Here is a 20,330-nt window from a genome sequence, read left to right as displayed (position 1 = left end):
CCCTTTCCATTGTATTTCTTTCATAGAGGATATAAGGCTGTTCATAAGACCACACTTAATAAAACTGAAAATAACCAGCAAAAGTACTAACCCAGAGACACCCTCCAACCCCCTAACAGCAAGGGCCCCTCACAGGAGTGCATCTTATTTGTTCTCCAACTGATCCAGTTCTTTTCTAACTCTGCTCTGTGAAACCCCCTCAGAAACCATACTAGATTTGGTTTGGAGAAGGCTTCTTAGATTAACAGCAACTTTGAAACTTCTAATGTAAGCAAAGTCTTTTAATAGTCAGTCATGGCCATCAGGGAGTGCCAACCTCAACCTTGAAACACTGCAGGGTTAGTTCATCAGGTGCCCTCAACATGAGGCTAAAAATAGACTAGTTAATGCTTCCTCCTGCCTTGACCTCAGCAATCACAGCAGCCTTATAAGTACTCAGCTGGATTCAGCTTGCACTCAGCCTTGCTAGGAGTGAGAAAGGGTCCCAGAGTGCCAGGACTGCTCTAAGCCACTCTAAGCCATCCAGTGAATTAAAGTTCTTTGACAATTTTCCAGGTTAAAATACATATTTGAATTCAAATTGTCAAAGTCTTTGAAAGAGGGCATCATGGATCTGGTCTTCAATGAGGTTGTATTTTGGGGGAAATCCTGATCCTGACATGATGTGTTTTCTTAGCAGCTCAGTTCAGGGACTGCCAGCATGAAGGGACACCCAAAGAAGGAACAGGGCACCTGGATGGTATGCGGAAGTTATAATCCCTGGAAGAGGAATTTTTGCAGCTAAGTTTCCAGTGTCCTAATCTAACCCCACAGAAAGTGCTACAAGCTCACAGTCCACAAGCTAACATTAGAACAGTGACTAAGGCTAATCTAAAAGTGATTTCATCTCACTCTCCTTCCTACTGCCTTTCCCTATCCCAGATTATTCTCTGCTGTGACTTACCCTGCCCAAGATCTCATTATTCCAATTCTGTATTGCATGCATAAGCTCTAAATTATCTTTCTTCGAAACCATGCATCTGTACCAGCATGAATGAGAGTCTTTCTCACCAGCCTGAGGTCCAACGGGAAACATGGCCTGGCTCTTGAAGGCTCTGATCAAATCCTCCCAAGCCTATTCACCCTATGTGCAGAGGGAAAGGAGAAGTGGAGTTTGGGTTAGACTTAGAGAAGGCTTGACATGGTTTGAGATATGAAACTTTTCTTTATAGGTGGTCATATGAGGCACAGCCTTGTGGACTCAGAATCATAGAATGTCAAAGTTACAACAGAATCTTCAAGTTCATCAACACACAGATCCTCCTTGTTCATATTAGAACACTCAAAGCAAGACAACTCATTGAAAGTTACTCATACCATACCTAGGCCTCCTGTACCTGAACTCGCTATTTTAGCCACTGCAGAATGTAAGATTCAAGTTATAGTGAGACCTGATTGAGTCTCGTTTGCCTGCCATTCTCTTTTGGGGTCTTTAATCATTCTAAATTGTGGCCTAGTTCATTCTTCTGCTTAATAAAACCATAGGTGGCTTTCCATTAGTTCTGAACTCCTTAAATGGGCATTCACAACGTTCACAGTTGCCACCAATCTGCATTTTTTGCCACTGTCCTGGGCTATTCTTCTCCACCTCACTCCCCGTGCAGCTTAACCAGACCTCCTGTGGTTTTGCAAACATGTGTTATCCTTGTGTTCCTTTGTACACACTGTTCTCTTCATCTGGAATTGCCTTGCCAACATTTTCTCCCACTTGGTTCCTTCCCATCCATTTATGTCCTGCCAATCCACTCTGCATTCAGCACTGCTATTGCTGCTTACAATACTTCTTCATGGCCATGTCTTAAATTTCCTATTAGATTGAAACCTCTTTTAGAGTAGGGACCATGTAGCACAATTTGCTAAATGTGGCAAATATAGTGTGTTCCAAAACTATGTATTGTATCCAACAATAACTAGCACCCTGGTTTCCATAGATTCCGGGAAGTTCCAAACACTTAGGGAGTGCTGAGGGATGTGAGGTTTGTGGAGGAGAAGAATGGACACACTAGAAGTCAGGGATATCTTCCCTTTCTGGGTATCTCAGCCCCACAGCATGATGATGGTATTGGTGCTCCTGCCACCTGCAGTATCGTGAGATGACTGTGTAGGATCCTGTTGGGATTGGCTGATTCAGTGCGCTGCGGAAAAGCCTCCTGGGCACCCTCATCTGGTCTTGGGCGGGCATAACTATCACCTCTCAAATTTGCTCTTGCGAGCCTCAGGGGAGCCTTGCATTGGTAAAGCAATTTCCGAGCTTTTCCTCTTCCTGAGATATTCTGCTGGCATCCAGACCAGTATGATTACATTGATGTTCCAAGCTCTGATTTCAGTCCTATCGGTGAGGAAACTCACAAGACACTTACCGTGCCCTGTGTGGGTTTTCATTGGTTGACCCAGGCCAGATGTAGCATATGTAAGTTCCTGGTTTAGCATTATAGTGCTTCTGTGTCAGATCTGCCAGAAAAGAGAAAAAAGCCAAGAAGAAGCTATCATTAGGTAATTATCTTGAAACTGAAGAGGAGGAGGGGAGGCATGGTGCCCTCTTCCTTTCATCCTTTGCCCTCTGTGGTGAGTCTAGTCCAGGCAGAATCATGAACTCACCCTCTGTAGGGATGGGCATGAATAACCTACAGAGAGGTTCAGAGGGCTGGCCTGGAAGCCGAGGCCAGAGGCTGTGCTCTCAGCCCACCTCTCCCTGGGGGTACTTTGTCAAACCTTCTCTGTACCTGTTCTTCCATTGGTGCTACAATGCCTAGGACCCTAAGCAGAAGACCTTCTTTCTCATAAAAAGCCTTGGACTGCTAGTAGGCATGGAACTTCTTGAGCTGATGAAATGTTCTGGGGCTAGACTGTGGCTGTATAACTTTGTGAATATATTGAAAACCACCGAATTATATACTTTAAAAGGGTGAATTTTATAGTATGTGAATTATATCTCAATTCTAAAAGAGATCGTGGGATATGAAGACCTTGTTCAAAAAAGATTGTAGCATAAAAGCTCCTAAAAGACTACATGGATTTGTCTACTCAAGTGTGCTGTCTGTCTGTCCATGCTCTGAGATTATGTCCTCTGGTATGTGTGTTGGGAGTGGAGGGGACTAATTGTTCATCCGCCTCAGCCTCTGTTCTGTGTCAGGCTGGGGTGACCTTGGTCTAGGAACCTTGTCTTGCTTCCACAATGGAAACAGAGGTAATACGCCTGACCTACTTGATGAGGATCTCCTGGGAAGTAAAAATCTGGTTTGCCAAGTGCTTTAGAGGTATGAAGATGCTAGAACCTTCTGAATAGTTAGAGGAAGGGCTGAGTGGCACTCAGATGCTATGAGTCAAATCCCACATTGGGGTGGAACAGGGGCAGGCAGGAGGCTGGAGGTGCCCTGCTGTGGGTGATTTAACTATGTTATTAGGTGTCCTATTAGGAGCTATGACTGCTTGTGATTTTTATGTCTGGGGTGCGGAGACAGCATTTGGTTTCCACTGCAATGACAGGACAGGCACTCATAGGAGGAGGAGGGTGTGTTTCTTGGGAGAAGCTTTTGGGGCCTTGATGTGAAGGCATGAGTAGCAGTTGGAAGGATATACGCCCAAGTGGGGAGTGGGGTTTGTGATTGTCAGGCCTCCTCTGAAGAGCCGTGGGCCACTGCTGCACCAGGCATGCACCTCCAGAGACATGCCCACAGGTTTCTCCTTACATGGAAATCTGGAAGCCTCCTCAGTAGAAAGAGAAATTCTTTTCCTGGTGAAGTCTGGTCACAGCCTGGCTTAACAAATAGCACCATGCTTATAGAAAGCCAGGACTGGGGTTCAGGGGATCGTGCGTCCTCACACCCCTGCCCACTGCAGCTTCCTGGATGCTTTGTCTGAGTTCATGGACAGCTTAGCAACCCAGTGGGATGACTGAGTCCTTTAGGTGGTTAGGGAGTGGCCAAAGATGGAAGGGAGCTCTGATCCCTTTCTCTTTTAGCCCTGCCTCACACTCTCAAGTGTACTTTCTTCGTCATCTGTGGGATGGTAGGATAAGACAGGGAATCCTATCAGTGTCTTTTGAGACAGACTAATGACATGTGGGCTCGTATAAAGCCTTCTTATTGCCCTACCCTTAGAGGACCAGCTGATATTCTCCCTTTCCCTCATCCTTGTTCTTCTATCAATGCCTGAACATACCTCCCCTACTTCTATACCTATTGAAAGGAAGTCCACTTGCCCATCAAGCAAAATACCAGTATCATCATCCTCAGAGGCTACTTTCCTCCCCTCTTCTACCCTCTACCCAGGCAAGATTACTCTTTTCTTCTGTGTTTCCACAAAACTTTGCCCCTGGTGTCACACTCATTCACTCATGGTGGGCTGTTTTGTAGAATTTGTTGAGGATCTCAATTAGATTAGTATCAGAGTGCCTAGGACAGTGCCTGGTGCATAACACATGGCTATTTCATGCCTGTTGAATAAAGAAACTCATCAATAAATAAATAACATCAGTTGTACCCTCCCACAAATACTGAAATATATTTATAAACTCCATAAATATTTAAAATGTTTTCCTTTTTATGGTTGTGGTACTTGATGAGAGAATATGTTCTAAGTGTGTCTTATTAAGTCTATTTTTGTCTGTGAAGTTATTATTATTTTTGGGCCAAAGATAATACATTTTTGGATAAGAACACTTGCCTTAAAAAAAAATGGCCAGGCCGTATGGCTCACATCTTTAATCTGACATTTTGGGAGGCTGAGGTGGGAGGACTGCTTAAGACCAGGAGTTCAAGACAAGTCTGGGGAACATAAGGAGATCCTGTCTCTACAAAAAATAATTTAAAAAAACAAATTAGCTGGGCATGATGTGGTGTGTCTGTGGTCCCAGTCTCCCATTGGGAGGCTGAGGCAAGAGGATTGCTTGAGCCCAGGAGGTTGAGGGCACAATGAGGTGTGATTGCACCACTGCACTGTAGCCTGGGTGACAGAGTGAGACCCTTGCTCAAAAAAAAAAAAAAAAAAAAGAAATATAAAACAATGGTTTACTAAAACTTTGTTCAACAGAATACTAGGTCCCTAGAAATTTGGGAGAGACGAGGTTAATCAGATTTTTCTGCTGTGGTATATTTCAAAGCTTTGACATAATATTGCTTGAGAATGCAAAAGAGAGGAACATACACACAGTGTATTTTGCAGTACTACCTTAGAACCAACTACAGTGCTAGGGGCATATTCAGTTTTGGTATTTTGCTATTAAGTCATTGATGCTAGTCCCATGCCTCAATCTCCATCCCTGAGAACCAAGTGAGTGTGTCTGTAATAAGGACCCAATTCTTCACTGTCTTCTTCATGTATACCAACTCTGCTCTGCAAAACTGAAGAAAAAAAATAAAGGGAATTAAAACATTACTTTACCTGTCACAGCAAGTTAGCAAACATCTCCAGTGGACTATGCAGCAAATGATTGTGGTTTTAGAAATAACCTGCCAGCCCCAGTTGCTCTGCAGTCACCTCCCAGGACTATTCCATAAATGCCAGTTGTCTTCACAGTAATTACCAACTCTCTCCTTGGTAAATTTACTGGTATGTCTAGGAATAATTGCTGGGGAACTCATACTTTCAAATTTACAAGAGGCAAACAACCTTGTATTTACCTCGGGGGGTTATCAGGTATTCAAACTGAGCTGTGTAAAAAGATCATAGGAGTAAGGGGAAGCACTTGAATTTTCACCTTGATATTTTTCTCAGTGGGTGAGAGCCTGGCTCACTAGATTTATGGTGGAAAGACCTACAGGGGATAATTGTCTTCTCAGGTGTCTTCTCTTCCTTGTGTTTTGGAGTAAAGTCTGACCTAACTATACATTGTTGGAAACTTCTGTTGGCTTCAGACGAAACTGGCTAATTGGTACAAGTGGCTAGGAAGAAAATGAAAAACTTGGTCTCATCTAAATTCTAACCTGTGGGTTTGGTGTTTATCCTCTAGAAATCTCAGGGAACACAGAGGATATCCCTTTGGTGCGCTGGAGGCAGCAGTGGCTGGAGAATGGCACTTTACTTTTTCACATTCATCACCAAGATGGTGCCCCAAGCCTTCCTGGACAAGACCCCACTGAAGAACCCCAACATGAGTCGGCAGAAGAGGAGCTGAGGATCCTCCACATCTCAGTTATGGTAAGAGCAGCACAGCCTTAGCCTCTCAGGCCATAGCTATGTTACCTTGACATTAAGGATCTTGGTGTCATAAATATCATCCTATCAGACCCAACTCTGTAATGATCATTGTTCATGTTAATAAGTAAATTTCCCATTTGTGGGAAATGCATCCACTTGTGGTATAAGTAAAAATTGCAACTATTTCTAACAGTACCATTCCCCAACTGTTTTCTCTAGAAACATGCTCAGATATGAAGAATCTTTAACAAAACAGAGATAATATTAGATGAGGGCAACCAGGCACAGTGACTCATACCTGTAATCCCAGCACTTTGGGAAGCCGAGGTGGATGGATCACCTGAGGCCAGGAGTTCAAGACCAGACTAGTCAACGTGGTGAAAACACATCTCTACTAAAAATACAAAAATTAGTCGGGCACACCCGTAGTCCCAGCTACTTGGGAGGCTGAGACATGAGAATTGCTTGAACCCAGGAGGCAGAGGTTGCAGTAAGCCAAGATTGGACCACTGCACTTCAGCCTTGGTGACAGAGTGAGCCTGTGTCTCAAACAGCAACAACAACAAAATTAGATGTGGGCAATGGATTGTCATAGATGGAAATTATCCCATTAGAGTATTGGAGAACCTTAGAGTAGTTGCTCCACAAATGTCTGTTAATGACTGACTCTCCAAGCTGCTTGCTGCTACCAAGTTCTCTTTTCTCTTCTTCCAGCCAAGAGGAAGCCAGTAAACTGGCTTTCTCTCCTCATGCAGTAGAAGGCACGCCAGTAGACACTTGCACCTCTCGCTAGCTCAACTCAGATACTTTACTATTAACATTCCTTTTCCTATTTAGAAATTTGAAGCCTCAAAAAAAATTGGAAGGTTCTTTCTTTCTTTCTTTTTTTTTTTTGAGATAGAGTTTTGCTGTTGTTGCCCAAGATAGAGTGCAATGGTGCAATCTCAGCTCACTGCAACCTCTGCCTTCCCATTCAATCGTTTCTCCTGCCTCAGCCTCCCGAATAGCTGGGATTACAGGCATGTGCCACCATGCCTGATTAATTTTGTATTTTTAGTAGAGATGAGGTTTCTCCTTGTTGATCAGGCTGGTCTCAAACTACCAACCTCATGTGATCTGCCTGCCTTGGCCTCCCAAAGTGCTGGGATTACAGGTGTGAGCCACTGTGCCTGGCTGGAAGATTCTTCCTAACATTCTAGGAACTCATATTCTAGAATCTCACTAGAAAGTAAGCACTATGATGGCAGGCCAGGGTTTTTGTTTAGTGTTGTTTTGTTTACTATGTATCCCCTGCACCTAGAACAATGCATTCACACAGTTGATACTTAATCAATATTTGTGGAATAAATGAATGAATTTCCCGGTGAAGAGAGAAATAAAACCCGTTACACTTGGTATTTTATGTATTGATGTTGTATTGGTAAACAAATACATTGTCTGCTCTTAGGGTAGCCTAATAGCAGGTTGAGACTTGACTGGTTATTTATGGGCCATGTATATGGGAAGGTATAGATTATTTCACTGTTAGGAAACTCAACACAGAACCAACCTGAGTCTTAGTCCAAACCTTAATTCCTCTGTTGCCCTAGTACCATCACTACATGCTATTTAGCTTTGTGTTCAGACTGAGGGAAACTGAGTGCATTGTAGATATAGAAAAATGTCCTTTAGCCAAAGATGGAAAATCTCTCCATAAAGTCTCGGATAAAATCCCAAAATGTAAGCCTTCTATTTCTTACTCAACTAGTGTCCCCATAAGTAACTGGCTTGATATGTTGCCTGCATGTACATGAGGCACTTGGTTTAAACTGTGTGGTGGAGAAAAGAGTTCTTGAATTGCAAATGTTAAGCCTTAATATCCAGATAAGGCCAGATGTCAGGCAGGTAAATGAGGTTCCTATGACTCACATTTACAAATTAATCAAGGTTTATAGCATGGGAGTTACAGGACTTGCATATCCTTATTAAAGAATAGTATTTTTCCTCTCAGAGAAGGTTGTCTTCTTTATTGTAGCTTGTAGTATCCAGAGAATGGTAGGCTTCAGGCAGGTCAGCTTAATTGACCCTGGGATTGACAGGAGTGATGAATTTAGATTGTCTTCAAATGTATAATACGGCCTGACTAAAAAGAAGGACACAGTGGCGGATTTCTCACCAGCCATCCATGTCCTGCCATCAGTGTGGGAAGCAACTGTGGTCATGGGTGGTTTTGTTTTGTTTGGGTCCAAGAGCATTTCAAAGAGGCAGTCTTTGTCACACTGATGAAATGTTTAAGGTAAAGAAAGGTGTACAGACATTTCCAAAAATAAATATTATGCTTATATTTTTTAAAAAGACCCTAAATAGAAGAAGTTGAGACAAACAATATGTCAGAAGAGGAGTCTAGTGAGGGCTGAAGGCATAGTGTGAGGATTTGCAGAAGACAAACAGTCTGAAGCTTGTACTTGTTGCTGCACTGTATCTTCAGTGTAGGACGCACCCTACCATCCATCTATCTGTGGAATGAGGTGCTTAGTAAGTTCTTTAGCGGGGTGTGTGTGTGTATGTTTGTGGAGGTGGTGTATTACTCGGGCAATGGGTGCACCAAAATCTTACAAATCACCACTTAAGAACTTACTCATATAACCATATACCACCTATTTCCCCAAAACCTATGGAAATAAAAAATTTAAAAAAATGTGCTCATCAAAAATGCTAAAGACTTTAGGAAGTAGGTTGTGCCTTTAAAATAAAACAACCTCTATGAAAAACCCTACATTATAGTGTTTTTTCAAATGAGATCCCCTGAGCAAGGATTAATGGACAGTGGACACTGAAATGGAGAGAGAAAAAGAGTCAACTTTAAACCTGTCTCTGAGACCTCTCCTTCATATGCTACTTGTCACCCATGGCAGACCAACAGTGACATTTTATTTTCCAAGTAAAATACAAGAGAGTATTCATTCAGCTTAATTTAATTTATTCTCTTTTATTTGTAACCAGACTAAAGAGACAGAGGATAAAAGGGCATAGGCAAAGGTAAGGGCAGGAAAGACTTGTGTCGTCTTTGGGTTGGCCTGTTGTATATGGACAGACCCACATCTCCATAAAAAATTCAGGAAGGCCTTTGACTTCCACAGGACAGGAATCTCAGGATGAACTGGAGATATAAGTATTTCCTCCCTACTCCCTCCCTTCCCTATCAAAGATGATTTGGTTAGTGGAGCCTACTTCAGCCCACCTAGCCGTCTCATCGTCCTCAATTCCCATTCCATACACATACCCCACACACTGCCTTTCTCATCCTTAGGATTCTATTCTAGAAACAGTTTCAAAGTCTGAAGTTGTGTATCTGCCCTCAGCTTAGAAATCAAGCCTGAGGGTATCCTGTTTGAAGATGTTGTTCCTTGAATCTCTGATGGCTTCCTCTTATGAGACTCAAGTGTTGGTAGACTTTATTTGACACACTTTATACCATATCCTTTGGAGGAAAGGTAGGCAGCTATTTGAGGCATCTGGATGACAGCATTATAAATGCCAGAAGATAGTAGAATTCTTTGATTTGTAACAATATTGAGCAGCGACATACACTTAAATGACATCTCATTGCCCAAACCCCTTTAGTTATGAAATAACAATGGCAAGGCCGTTTTTCATTAACTCTGATGATCAATATTGATGCAGTTTTCAGATTGGATCAAAATAAGCATAATTTGAAAAAAAGAAAAGATAAAGTTATTATCAAAACATGAATACATCCAACATTTCCTCTTCTGTTAAGAAAATATATAATTAAAAGCTTAACTAATAATCCTAAATATTCCCAATATATGCAAGAGGGAATTAATGGTTTTACGAAAACCTTAAAGTTTACATTTCTCTCATTTTGTATATATACTTTTTAAAATCTGTATTTCCTCAGTGCAGAGACCACTGTTTATTTCTATATTTTGCATTTGCTGTGTTTTGTTTTAAACACAAAATATAAGAAATGAGAGAATGAGAAGTAAAAGAAACCTTTTTTGAACCTTATGGCATTGTATGAATGAGAATTTGCAAGTTCTCTTTTATACCATGCCCAGTATAAATCAACCATCAGCAAAACTGTGGGCTTGCAGAAAACCAATACCCCAGCTGGGAGCTGGGCAATTTAAAACTTTGAAAAACCTTTTGCTTTTCTTATTTTTCAATCACATCCTAAAATTTTGAATTATTTTTTCCAAAGAGGTACCATTTCTTCCTTGCATAGTATAATTGGTTTTCCCTTCTGAAATCTTACATTATTGCTTTGAGGGTCAAATGATGTATTTTAACCTCCTTGCATGATTCAAAGTTGGCTAAAGAGATTTATTTCAAATTTTGCAAGATAATTGACATTCAGAACTATGAAAGTACACAAGGATACTCTTTTGCAAACTCTTGAACAAATGAAAGCAGAATCAGCAAACGAAAACTGAGTGTGAGTTTAAACCAAAAGTCAAGCAATTCTTCAGTTATAAGGCAAATTGTTTACTCCACAGAAGACCAGGTTTCAATATGACTTCATGTCAGCTATTCAGACTCTGTGTGGATTTACTCGTGCTAATTTACCATACAATGTACATTTTTCTTCTTAAAATATGCAAACAAGTTTAATGGTGCACAGTAGAATTTAAATGTATTGTCTGTATATTTCATCTTTTAAATTAAAGATGGCAGTGTTAATAGGTTTCCTATATGCATATAGGTTGGTTAAATACATTTTTAACAGCAAGCAGCCTTTCTAAAATGCTTTGGGTATATATATACATATATATGTGTATATATATATATGCACACATATAAAATTATATAAATTATATAAAATTATATATATATATATAATTTTTCTATATTGTTAACTTCCACTGGTAGAGAATATCTTTTGTGGTTCAGCCTTCTTAGGCACAGTTGTGGGGAAAAAAATCTTAGTAGCCCCAGCTGTTGGTGACTCCTTGGCCAGTATCTGGAGGCCCCCATGGCCTTCTACTGCTGGCTGCCATCAGAGGCCCCCAGGCTCCTGTTTTCTGGGATCCCCAGGTGAACGCAAGGTACAGAGTTCACTCCTGGGAGAAATAATGTAGTGAACAAGATCTGGGGACAAAAGAGCCTGCAGGTGCCATTACACAGTCCCAGAGTCCAGCAAATAGAATGGGCACTCTAAAGTTCCGGTGTGGCAAAAAAATATTTGGGGTTGAGTCAGTACAGAGCCCACGGAACATACCTATGGGAGCCTCCAGAATCATGTTTCCAGGGCTGCCTAACAACTTTCTACCAAAGCCTCATCCTTGCCCTTAATGTTACGCTCAAATTCAGTCCAGTTGCCTGAGGATAGCATGTGAGTTTGCTTGAAGCCATGCCTCATTTCACTCCTAGAGCACAGCCACTTCCAATGCAGAGAGAAGCAGTTCCAAGTGTGGCAGTCACTGTGTGTCATCAAGACCATTAGGTTGTTATTAAGTGTCTGTGGGCACAGGAGAGAGGGCTGGATGTCTTTTTTATCAGCACCTTTTGCCTTCAGCAGATCTGTTACAAAACTTCATTAACAAATTCATTAATCAAGGTCTTTTGCATCTTTATGGTCAATTTATAGTATTTGTTTCATTCAACTTAGGATGTCCTAATTTATCAGGATCAGTCCTTCTGATCTTTAAGCAACAATGGAGACATTTCGGCATGTTGTATGTTACCAGAAAGGACAGAGCTAGAGTAATAAGTAGGAAAGTCCAGAAAGAGAGGTCTTGATTCGGTTCAAAGGAGACTTTTCTTGCAATCCAAGCCATGCATCATGGGGCTGAACTGACTTACTGGTCTTACTGCCCACATGCCAAAGGCATCACTGTGTATTTTACATTCCATTAGGAAAGTTGTGGGCAGTTCCTTAAATAATCAGTAAGGTCTCTTAAAACCTCTTTACTCTTTGTTTTTCTCTGAAAGGCTGATGTGCAAAAGCCTGGAGATGCCAGGGTCCATTTGGGGACTATGCCAAATGCCAGCTAAGGTTTGACATACAAACCTCCCTCACCTGGCACCACGGGATGCTCTGTATCTCTTGCCAAGATGCATCGGGCACAGGTATACATGAATTCATTCACCATTTGGGTTGCTCATCTATTCTGTTCTTGTTTGGTGCCCTCCCATATTCCAGTAAAGTGAGAGCTGCAATGTAGTGAAAAGACAGGCTGGCTTTACAGTTGGAAGAGTGGACTTCTTATGCAGGCTTTACCACTGTAGGTAATTTGCTGGGCTTATTTGAAGCTTCATTATCTCACCTATAAAATGAATGCACTGGTCAGGCTTTTTAGTTTTAGAGAAGGGAGATCCACTGAGGCCTTCTCTGTAGTAGAGTTGTACGGTAGAAATTCATATGGAGATAAAGGAGACAACACTCTCCTGATTTTAAGAAGTTTATTCAAAGAGCAGATTTTCATGAAGGCTGGAACTGGGAAGTTATTGAGGATCTGAGTTACTTTATCAGCCTCAGCTTCCATAGCTTGTGGTTTGGCTCTTTCACGCCTGTTTCTGTTGCTCTTTTTGCTATGAATTAGCTTCTTTGTCTAGTCTATTCTGTAAATCTTTCTCAATTGCAGTGCTTTTATATGTTTGACACTCCATTTACTCATCAAGTCGCCTCACTCATGACCTGTCCTGACTTTTCACAGCTTCACAGTGTTTCCAACTTTGTTTCCTCTGCTGTTAAATTTCCTGCCTTCCTCCCTTTTTCTAACGCCTTAGTGAAAGAAGCAGGTGGATCTAATTTTTCACCGTAGTCTCTGTTTGTTCAAAGCTTTGGCATCGGGTTATCCCACAGGTGAATGTGATCCTAGCCTTCCCCTGGTGGTTATGGTGGGGAGGTGGGTTTATGTGGTATACTCCTGCTCCAGGCACAGGTCAGAGTCATTTCCTTTAGCAGAGGCAGAAAAACTGATTTCATAATTTCTTGTTTTCAGTCCTACAAGCAGACTAAGACTTCACTAGTAGAGATGTTAGGAGACTCAAAATATAACATAGGCACCATAGTCTTTGTCATCATCGTCATCAAAATCTTATTTTGCACCATAAAATAGGGTTGGTTAACTGAGAACATAACAGGCTAGGTGATTTACCCAAAGTTAAACAACTATTAGTTGGTAGGGCCATGATTTGAATCATGGCAGTAGGCAGAGTCCCGATGCAATACTTTGGAAAGCACTCATCTCCTGACCCATAGTGAGCACACAATATATATTGATTATGCGTCCTTTCACCAACTTTTGTTGTTTTGTTGACTTTTGAGTGCTGAGACTCATCTGACATTTTTCTCCATTTTCACTTTGACACTAACAACGCTACAAGGACTAAGACCGACAGCCATGATGGAACACAAATTTTCTTTCTGTGGCTACACCAGGCAGCTAACCCCAGAAGCTCAGACTCTGTTCAGCTTGGCTAATCCCACCTGCTAACCTTGGCTTCAGCCACACCACCTCACAGCTGGCGGTGGGGTTATTGGCAGGGAAGGGAAACGGATAATTGGGGAATTCCAACTCTAAAATTGTGAAAGTCACGTAACAATGGACTTGGCTTCTTCATATACAAACTTCCGCATTGTTGCAGGAAATTTTTAGAAACTAGAAAAGTATTTTCAAACATTATTGACCTATCACTGATTTTTAAAAATCATTGACTCATTCCTTCATTTAAATATTGATTATTTAACATTATTTTTTCAAGCTTCAGTTTTTTTAGCTACAAAGTAGATAGGAAATGAAGAAGAGAAGGTTCTGCTTTCAGGGAGCATTTAATCACATCATTAATGCTTGCTATTTGAAGAGAGCCCTTGGCAGAACTGAGAGACAATTAGAGTTTCCATCATCTTTTCCACTCCTTTTCAGTCTTTACATCTTTGGAAATTTGGTTTTCTCTTTCCTGAAGTTCACAGAGGCCCTTTGCTACCCTCATCTCTCCAGACAGCAAGAAAAATAGCTAAGAGGCCAAATTTTCAAAAGGATGCTGATGTCTTTTAACAAGTTGATGTAATATTCTGTTCAGCAATCTAGTTCACTTGATATAGAAGCTAGCAATTTACTTGCAAGTACTCAGTTTCAGAAATCCCTCAAGATCCTTTTGAAAGCAGGAGTCATAATTTCCATGAGGTTTCAATCAATATTAGAAACTGGTAATATTCATGGTAATAAAGCTATTGCTCACTAAGCCCTCATTGTGTCTCCAGCACTGTATGGGATCATTTGCATACATACTATCAATCAATTTCCATAGCAACCTTGTGAAATAGCTATCATTTCTTCCATGTTTCAGATGTGAACACTGAGACTGAAAGTAAATTATAGGCCCAAAGTCACATAGGCTGTGAGAAGTGAAGCCAGGATTTAAGGCAAGTGTATCTGACTCCAAACTTGACTCTGCTACACGATTCTGCTACTTGGTGCTGTTAGGGTTGGATGGTTTCTCCAATTTTCCAGGTTATAGAATAATTTTACTTCTCTTAGCTAGCACAGTAGAAACCCTTTGTTTGAAGATAAGGAAGGAGCATAGAGAATTGGAGAAGATGCTTTCATGGTGAGGTCTGTGAGCTACTTCAAAAGGTAAAGAAAGAACTGGATTGGGCAGGAAGAACAAATATTGCAAAGAAGCCTGGGATTGGCTCTGAGAAGACACTGGTCATTGAGAAGCAAACAAAGACTATAGTTTTATGGTACTGAATTTCAGTGAGGCAGTTTACAGCAAGGGCTTTGCTATCAGAGAGACCAGTTTAAATGTTAGTTCTGCCACTTACTAGATTTTTTTTATTGACCTTGGACAGATTGCTTAATCACTCTAAACTCAATTGCTATTTCCATAAAATGGGAATAATAAACCCTACTTTATAGGACTGTGTTAATTATTAAATGAGATGATTCTTATAAACCACTTCCTACAGTGCCTGGCTCATAGGGAAGTACCCATTAAATATTAGCTCAGTAAACTCTTGGGGGGCCATGCAAGCTGCCTGTAATAATCTTGCATGCACTGTGTGACCTGGGGCTACCAGCTTAGGGAGTTAGAAAAGCATCTGGGATCATGGCAACCTGTCAGAGAAGTCCTAGAGGATTGTGCTCAGGGGAAAGACCAAGGCAATTAGGGACAACAGGACAACAGAATAGGGCCATTACAAAGCTGGGATGCAGTCATGTACATTCAGGGCATTGTTAGGGCATTTCTGTTTCGTTGTTTATAGGGTTTCCTACCAGGTTGCTTATGATTTAGGATAATTGAGGTCTGGTTTGATAATTGATATCTGATACCTACCAGGTATCTTATGATTTAGGGTGATAATTCCAGCTCCAACTTCTCTGGAAGAACTTCATTTATCAATTTACTTTTTAACCAAACCAAGTGACATCATTCAGGGAATTCCATCACTGCGCAGGTATCCACGCATAGAAGATTGTTTTTACTCTCATTCGCAATGGGAAAAGAAGACTTAGAATAGTGGGTGATGCTCATGGCCAGCATTGATGTAAGAAATCAGAGATTCTGAGTCCTGATGCCATTATCTTTTCTCCAGATCACACTACCTTTCCCCCGCCCTCTCCCCATCTCTAAAATTTGGGATACATCTCACAGACCTGAGGTCACCTTTAAATCTGACCTCAAACTCATACCCATGGGCCTTGGCTGGAGACAGCTACACTTAGGTATAGTAGATGTAGCCAGCCATGTGTCCACAGAGAAAACCCTAACATGGACATTGGCAGGAATTATCTAGGCCAGGAGTCTGTAAAGGACCAGATGTTAAACGTTTTTAGTTGTACAGGCATGCAAGCTCTTTTTCAACTACTCATCTCTTGCCAATGTATTGCCCAAGTAACATACACAGTACATAACTGAATGCATGTGGCTGTGTTTCAATAAACTTTATTTACAAAAACAGGCAGGGGACCACATTTGGACTAGAGGCCATAGGTTTGCTGACTTCAGTCTAGTACATTCTCCTCATTTTGTCTGCAGAACCCACAGAAAGACTACAACTTAACAATTGTAGAAGCTTTAGGGTTCTATTTGCAGTGCAAAAGACAGTAATTTGCTAGTTTTAGCCAGACCTCCATAGATTGATTATAATTGTCACTTAAGGCACTGACAAAAATTGTTCTTGGTGGAAATTCAAGACATGTGGTGTTCACAAATTCAGGTGAAATGCAAGCACATTAGCTTTTCCTGAGAGACATTGACGGGTTTAGCAAAGACAGATGTTAATGAAAACAAAACTATGCTTAGACTTGACAAGAAAAGTATAAACAGGATACTTATAGCAAATATGCTATTTTCTCTTCCCTGTGAGTCTGATGGCTCCTGCTTTGTTTCAACTTTGAGTACAGAGTAGACTTTTATGAAATGCTTGGATCTGCTAAAATACCCCCTTATTGCAAAATACCTCATATAAATATATCAAAATAGAAGTAGAATTAGACTTCCAGAGAAGATGTCATAAAAAGTTGGTTTGTGTGAGGACGGTTACGTATCTTTGAGAGTTAATGGTGGCTCTTGATCTTGCTAATAAAGTTTAGGGTGGACAAAGCAATTTTAGCCTTGCCTTTGAAAATCAGCTATGACACTTTTAAGTGTCTGCTAAAGTTTTTTAAATGGCTTAGCCATGTGAGAGGCAGATGTCAGTAGCCTTCCCCAAGATTGTAAGGGGTCTGTCTTTATAATAAATCTAGGAATGTCAGGTGCCTTTGCTGCTGCCTTGCTATTTATGATTTCTCTCCCGCTGATACCTCTATCACTGCTGCTGATGTCCATGAATAGCAAAGGATGAGTCAAGTAGCCTTCTAACTTGGAATGAATCAGATATCAGTTTATTAATATGTCGTACTATGGCTGACAGTAGTGGGTGCTTCACAGAATTGTATCTGGGACCTGGTAGGCTCTGGCTCCCAATTCTGACATTTGGGATTTGTATAACTGTGTAAGGTGGCCTGAGATGTGAGTTCTGCTACCCTAGTACCCTAAAGAAGACAGGGTTATATGGGAGATCTATGTGGGAGATCAGTCATCAGATGCTTATGAAAGGATTCAACCTTCATTTCCTCCATTTCTGTATCTTGTCTGAGAAAGAAGATGGAAGGATTCGGGACTTAGATACATAGGCCCCTGGGATTTGTAAAAGTGAACATGTCATAATTTGGCATTTGTGGGTTTTCAGACACATTCTTACAAAGTGAGGTAAGCTGTCACACACAACAAACTCAGAAAACCTCTGTGTCCCAACAATGATGTTAAAGCATCGTCTTTCATTCTCTTCTTATTTCCAATGTGTCACGAAATGTATCCATCCCAGTCATCATCCCTGGGCTTTCAGCTGGCTGTGTCCATCCCCAGCCCCTCTCTCCTCAATGCTCCAGGGCTTAGAGCGAACAGCCTCGGCCTCTGAGGCCCCCAGCTTCACCATGGCAGGATCATCCTCCCTGGACTCCACCTGGGATTGGGATAAGTCAGCACCAACAGGTCCCAGCCAGGGCTCTGCTTGTAGCCTTAATAGCAGAGTGACGTGGGCCTAGGACCCGGCTGTACTCACACAGACTGCGTTACGTCTTCCTCTTCTCGGTTGTGATGAAAGCTTGATGATCAGGCAAGCAGCCTAATGTTGGGATAAGACTACTAGATTTGAAGTCAGGAAGCTTTGATTATAGACCTTTTTCTCTCAAAAACATGTGAAACTTCAGGCAAGCTCCTTGACCTTCCTGAGCCTCAATTTGCTCATCTACGTAGGAGAGGCTGGAATGAGATAAGTGTTCTCAAAACCTTGGCATTCGTGTTTTATTGGCATATTTTTATGCAACCTATGTTAATATTTTCTGCGTATTTTTATTTAAATTGACTCACTTTTCCAATTTAAACTTATTTTAGCCATATCTGAGATAAATATGCCAATAAAATCATGAGTTTGATGTTATAGTTAATTGTTTCAATACAGGTTAGGCAAATAGTATTTTATACAAATAAATGATATGTAAAAATGTCCCGCCCCACCAGTACCTGGAGCACATAGATGGGCTATGTTCTGTGCCTTGGGAGTCTCAGACTAGCTGAACTTGCAATTTGCCTTTAGCTCCCACATTCTAGGAATGTGAAAGCAAAGGACATATGGGATGCTAGCAATCCCTGGTTGACACAGAAAGAAATGCATGAAGAAACTTTCTTCCATTCCCTGCAGCAACTCTGCCTTTCTTTTTCCCATTTATGAGTATGAGATGATGGTCTGTGGGCAAAACAGTAGGCTTTGCAGGCTTGTGTACAGGTTTTGAATGGAAGAAGTTCCATCCTGGGAGGGAGCTGTCACATCCCATTGTGAATCTGGCTGGTCCTTTGGAAGGAGCCTGGTGAATCTGAGCCCTTCACATTGCCCAGTGGGGGCTCTCTGCAGGTGCCCTTGATCTGTGAACTGCTGGTTCAGAGCCATTGCCTTCAGCCAGCTCTGCTCCTCTGTGTCTCCAGCGAGTCTCTCTAGACATACTGTTAGCCTCTGCTAGCAAGAAGTACTCTAGGAGCCTCCTGGGTTTGATTTAGGATAGAGTAGCTCCCCCACATTAGGGAGCAGGCCATGACAAGGGCCTTCAGCCTCTAGCTTTGGGGGATTTGGGAAGGAGAAATCTCCCAGAATCACCTCTGGAGGCCTTTGAATACTCCCAGAAGAAGATATTTATCCTCCTGCCTAAAATGACTCAGGTAAAGCCAGAGGCAGAGTGATTCTTGGCAGGTCCAGCCCAGCCAGACTTTATAGAATATAATTCTTTCTCATGGAAGTGATTGCTTCAGTTGCCCCATGTGCCCTATTCCCAGGATAACAGTTATGCCTTAGAGAAAGACATACCTGCTTTAGAAGGAAACTTTCTGGCAGGATGATGGTGGACTCTGCCTTGCTGAGTAACCATGCTGGGACCTACAGGGCATCTCCCAGACTCCCCTTTCAGGCCGGCCTTGCTGGTTCTCAGGAGAGTCACTGTAGCAGGGAAAGACAAAGACAAGGCAGTCCCACGTTGCCATTACGAGTGAGAGGCTCCTCTGAGGTACTGGAGATTCAGCACCTCTTCCTCTTTCTTGCTTTCCTTTTCTACATCCTGAGCCCCTCTGGCGGCTGCCCTTGGAGAGTTCCTTTGCCTCTTTGATCAAGCTTGATTCTGATGTTCGTTTTCACCTGATTTCATCTAATGAAAAATGTTAGAGTGGGAAGTGGGCCATGTAGCTATTCCTCTGTGATACTGTAAGTGGATTTAAAGGCCTGTATTTTGCATCCAGAAATTTTCACTGGCATCTGTGTTAGATGCTGCCTTACCTAGATAATCATTCCAGGTCACTAGGGTTGAAAAGAAAGAACAGTCCAAAGGAAAACAACAGTTACTTCACTTGAAGATCTTCTGCACAAGTGTGCATTTTCATTATTTGGGAACAGATGGAGCTCAGTCTTCCCATTCATTCTTATTACCCAGGTTTCTACTTTCTGTAGCTGCACACTCGCCACTCGCTGTCCTTGTGCTCAGCATGGCCATGGGATTCTCCTCTTGTGCGCTCCTTTTCACCATGCTCTGCTCATTTTATTTTCCAAACATCTCTAGAACCTCTCCTTTCCCTCTCTACAACCACTATGGCTGCAGGCCCCCCTTACCTCTCACTGGACTGATACAGTGGTTTCCCACCTCTTCACTCTTCTGACTTGTTCCACTAAAAAAATTCCCTTCAATCTCCATCAGGCCGAACCTAATAAAATGCAGCTTGAACTAGATCCCCTCCCTGGTGGAAAACCTTGAGTAGGTCCCTCCACTCAGAAGACTAACTTCCAGGGTGTTGAACCTTTCATGCCTGATCCTCATCTCCACTCTTTGCTTCCCCTCCCTGAGCTACCCTGACCATCAGTCATATTTTGTGGACCTCCCTTGCTATTTAATACCTCTGTGATTTCACTCATGCTGGCCTTTTGGCTGAACATGTCTTTCCTCTCCTCTGAGTGAGGTCACCTCTTTCTACTCTTTTTAAAATTCAGTTTGGCCCCATGACTCCCTCTAGGAAAGTGTTTCTGACCCCCTTTTCTCTCTGGGCTGGGTGAAGTAGTTTTGTGCAATTCCAGGTGAATATTTATGCATCATCCTTACCTGTGCATAAGCCTATCTCCCCTGAGT

The 20,330-nt window shown here is 41.8% G+C and overlaps 1 protein-coding gene across 3 annotated transcripts in view; it reads left to right on the top strand.

Moving 5' to 3' along the window:
- Positions 1 to 20,330, top strand: part of ASTN1 (astrotactin 1) — a 335,413-nt gene that overhangs the window by 119,260 nt on the left and 195,823 nt on the right. For all 3 annotated transcript variants that reach the window (XR_002478082.2, XM_021668017.2, XM_021668016.2), the window contains exon 2: positions 5,990 to 6,177. Coding sequence is in view for 2 of the 3 variants with exons in the window: in XM_021668017.2 (XP_021523692.1) it covers positions 5,990 to 6,177 (188 nt within the window). In the remaining variant the exon portion in view is untranslated. The remainder of the gene's footprint in view (positions 1 to 5,989; positions 6,178 to 20,330) is intronic.

This window comes from Aotus nancymaae, unplaced genomic scaffold (assembly GCF_030222135.1).
Source record: "Aotus nancymaae isolate 86718 unplaced genomic scaffold, 86718_ANA_hifiasm-v0.15.2.pri h1tg000108l, whole genome shotgun sequence".
Lineage (NCBI taxonomy): Eukaryota > Metazoa > Chordata > Mammalia > Primates > Aotidae > Aotus > Aotus nancymaae.
This window is presented reverse-complemented; position numbering and strand designations above follow the sequence as displayed.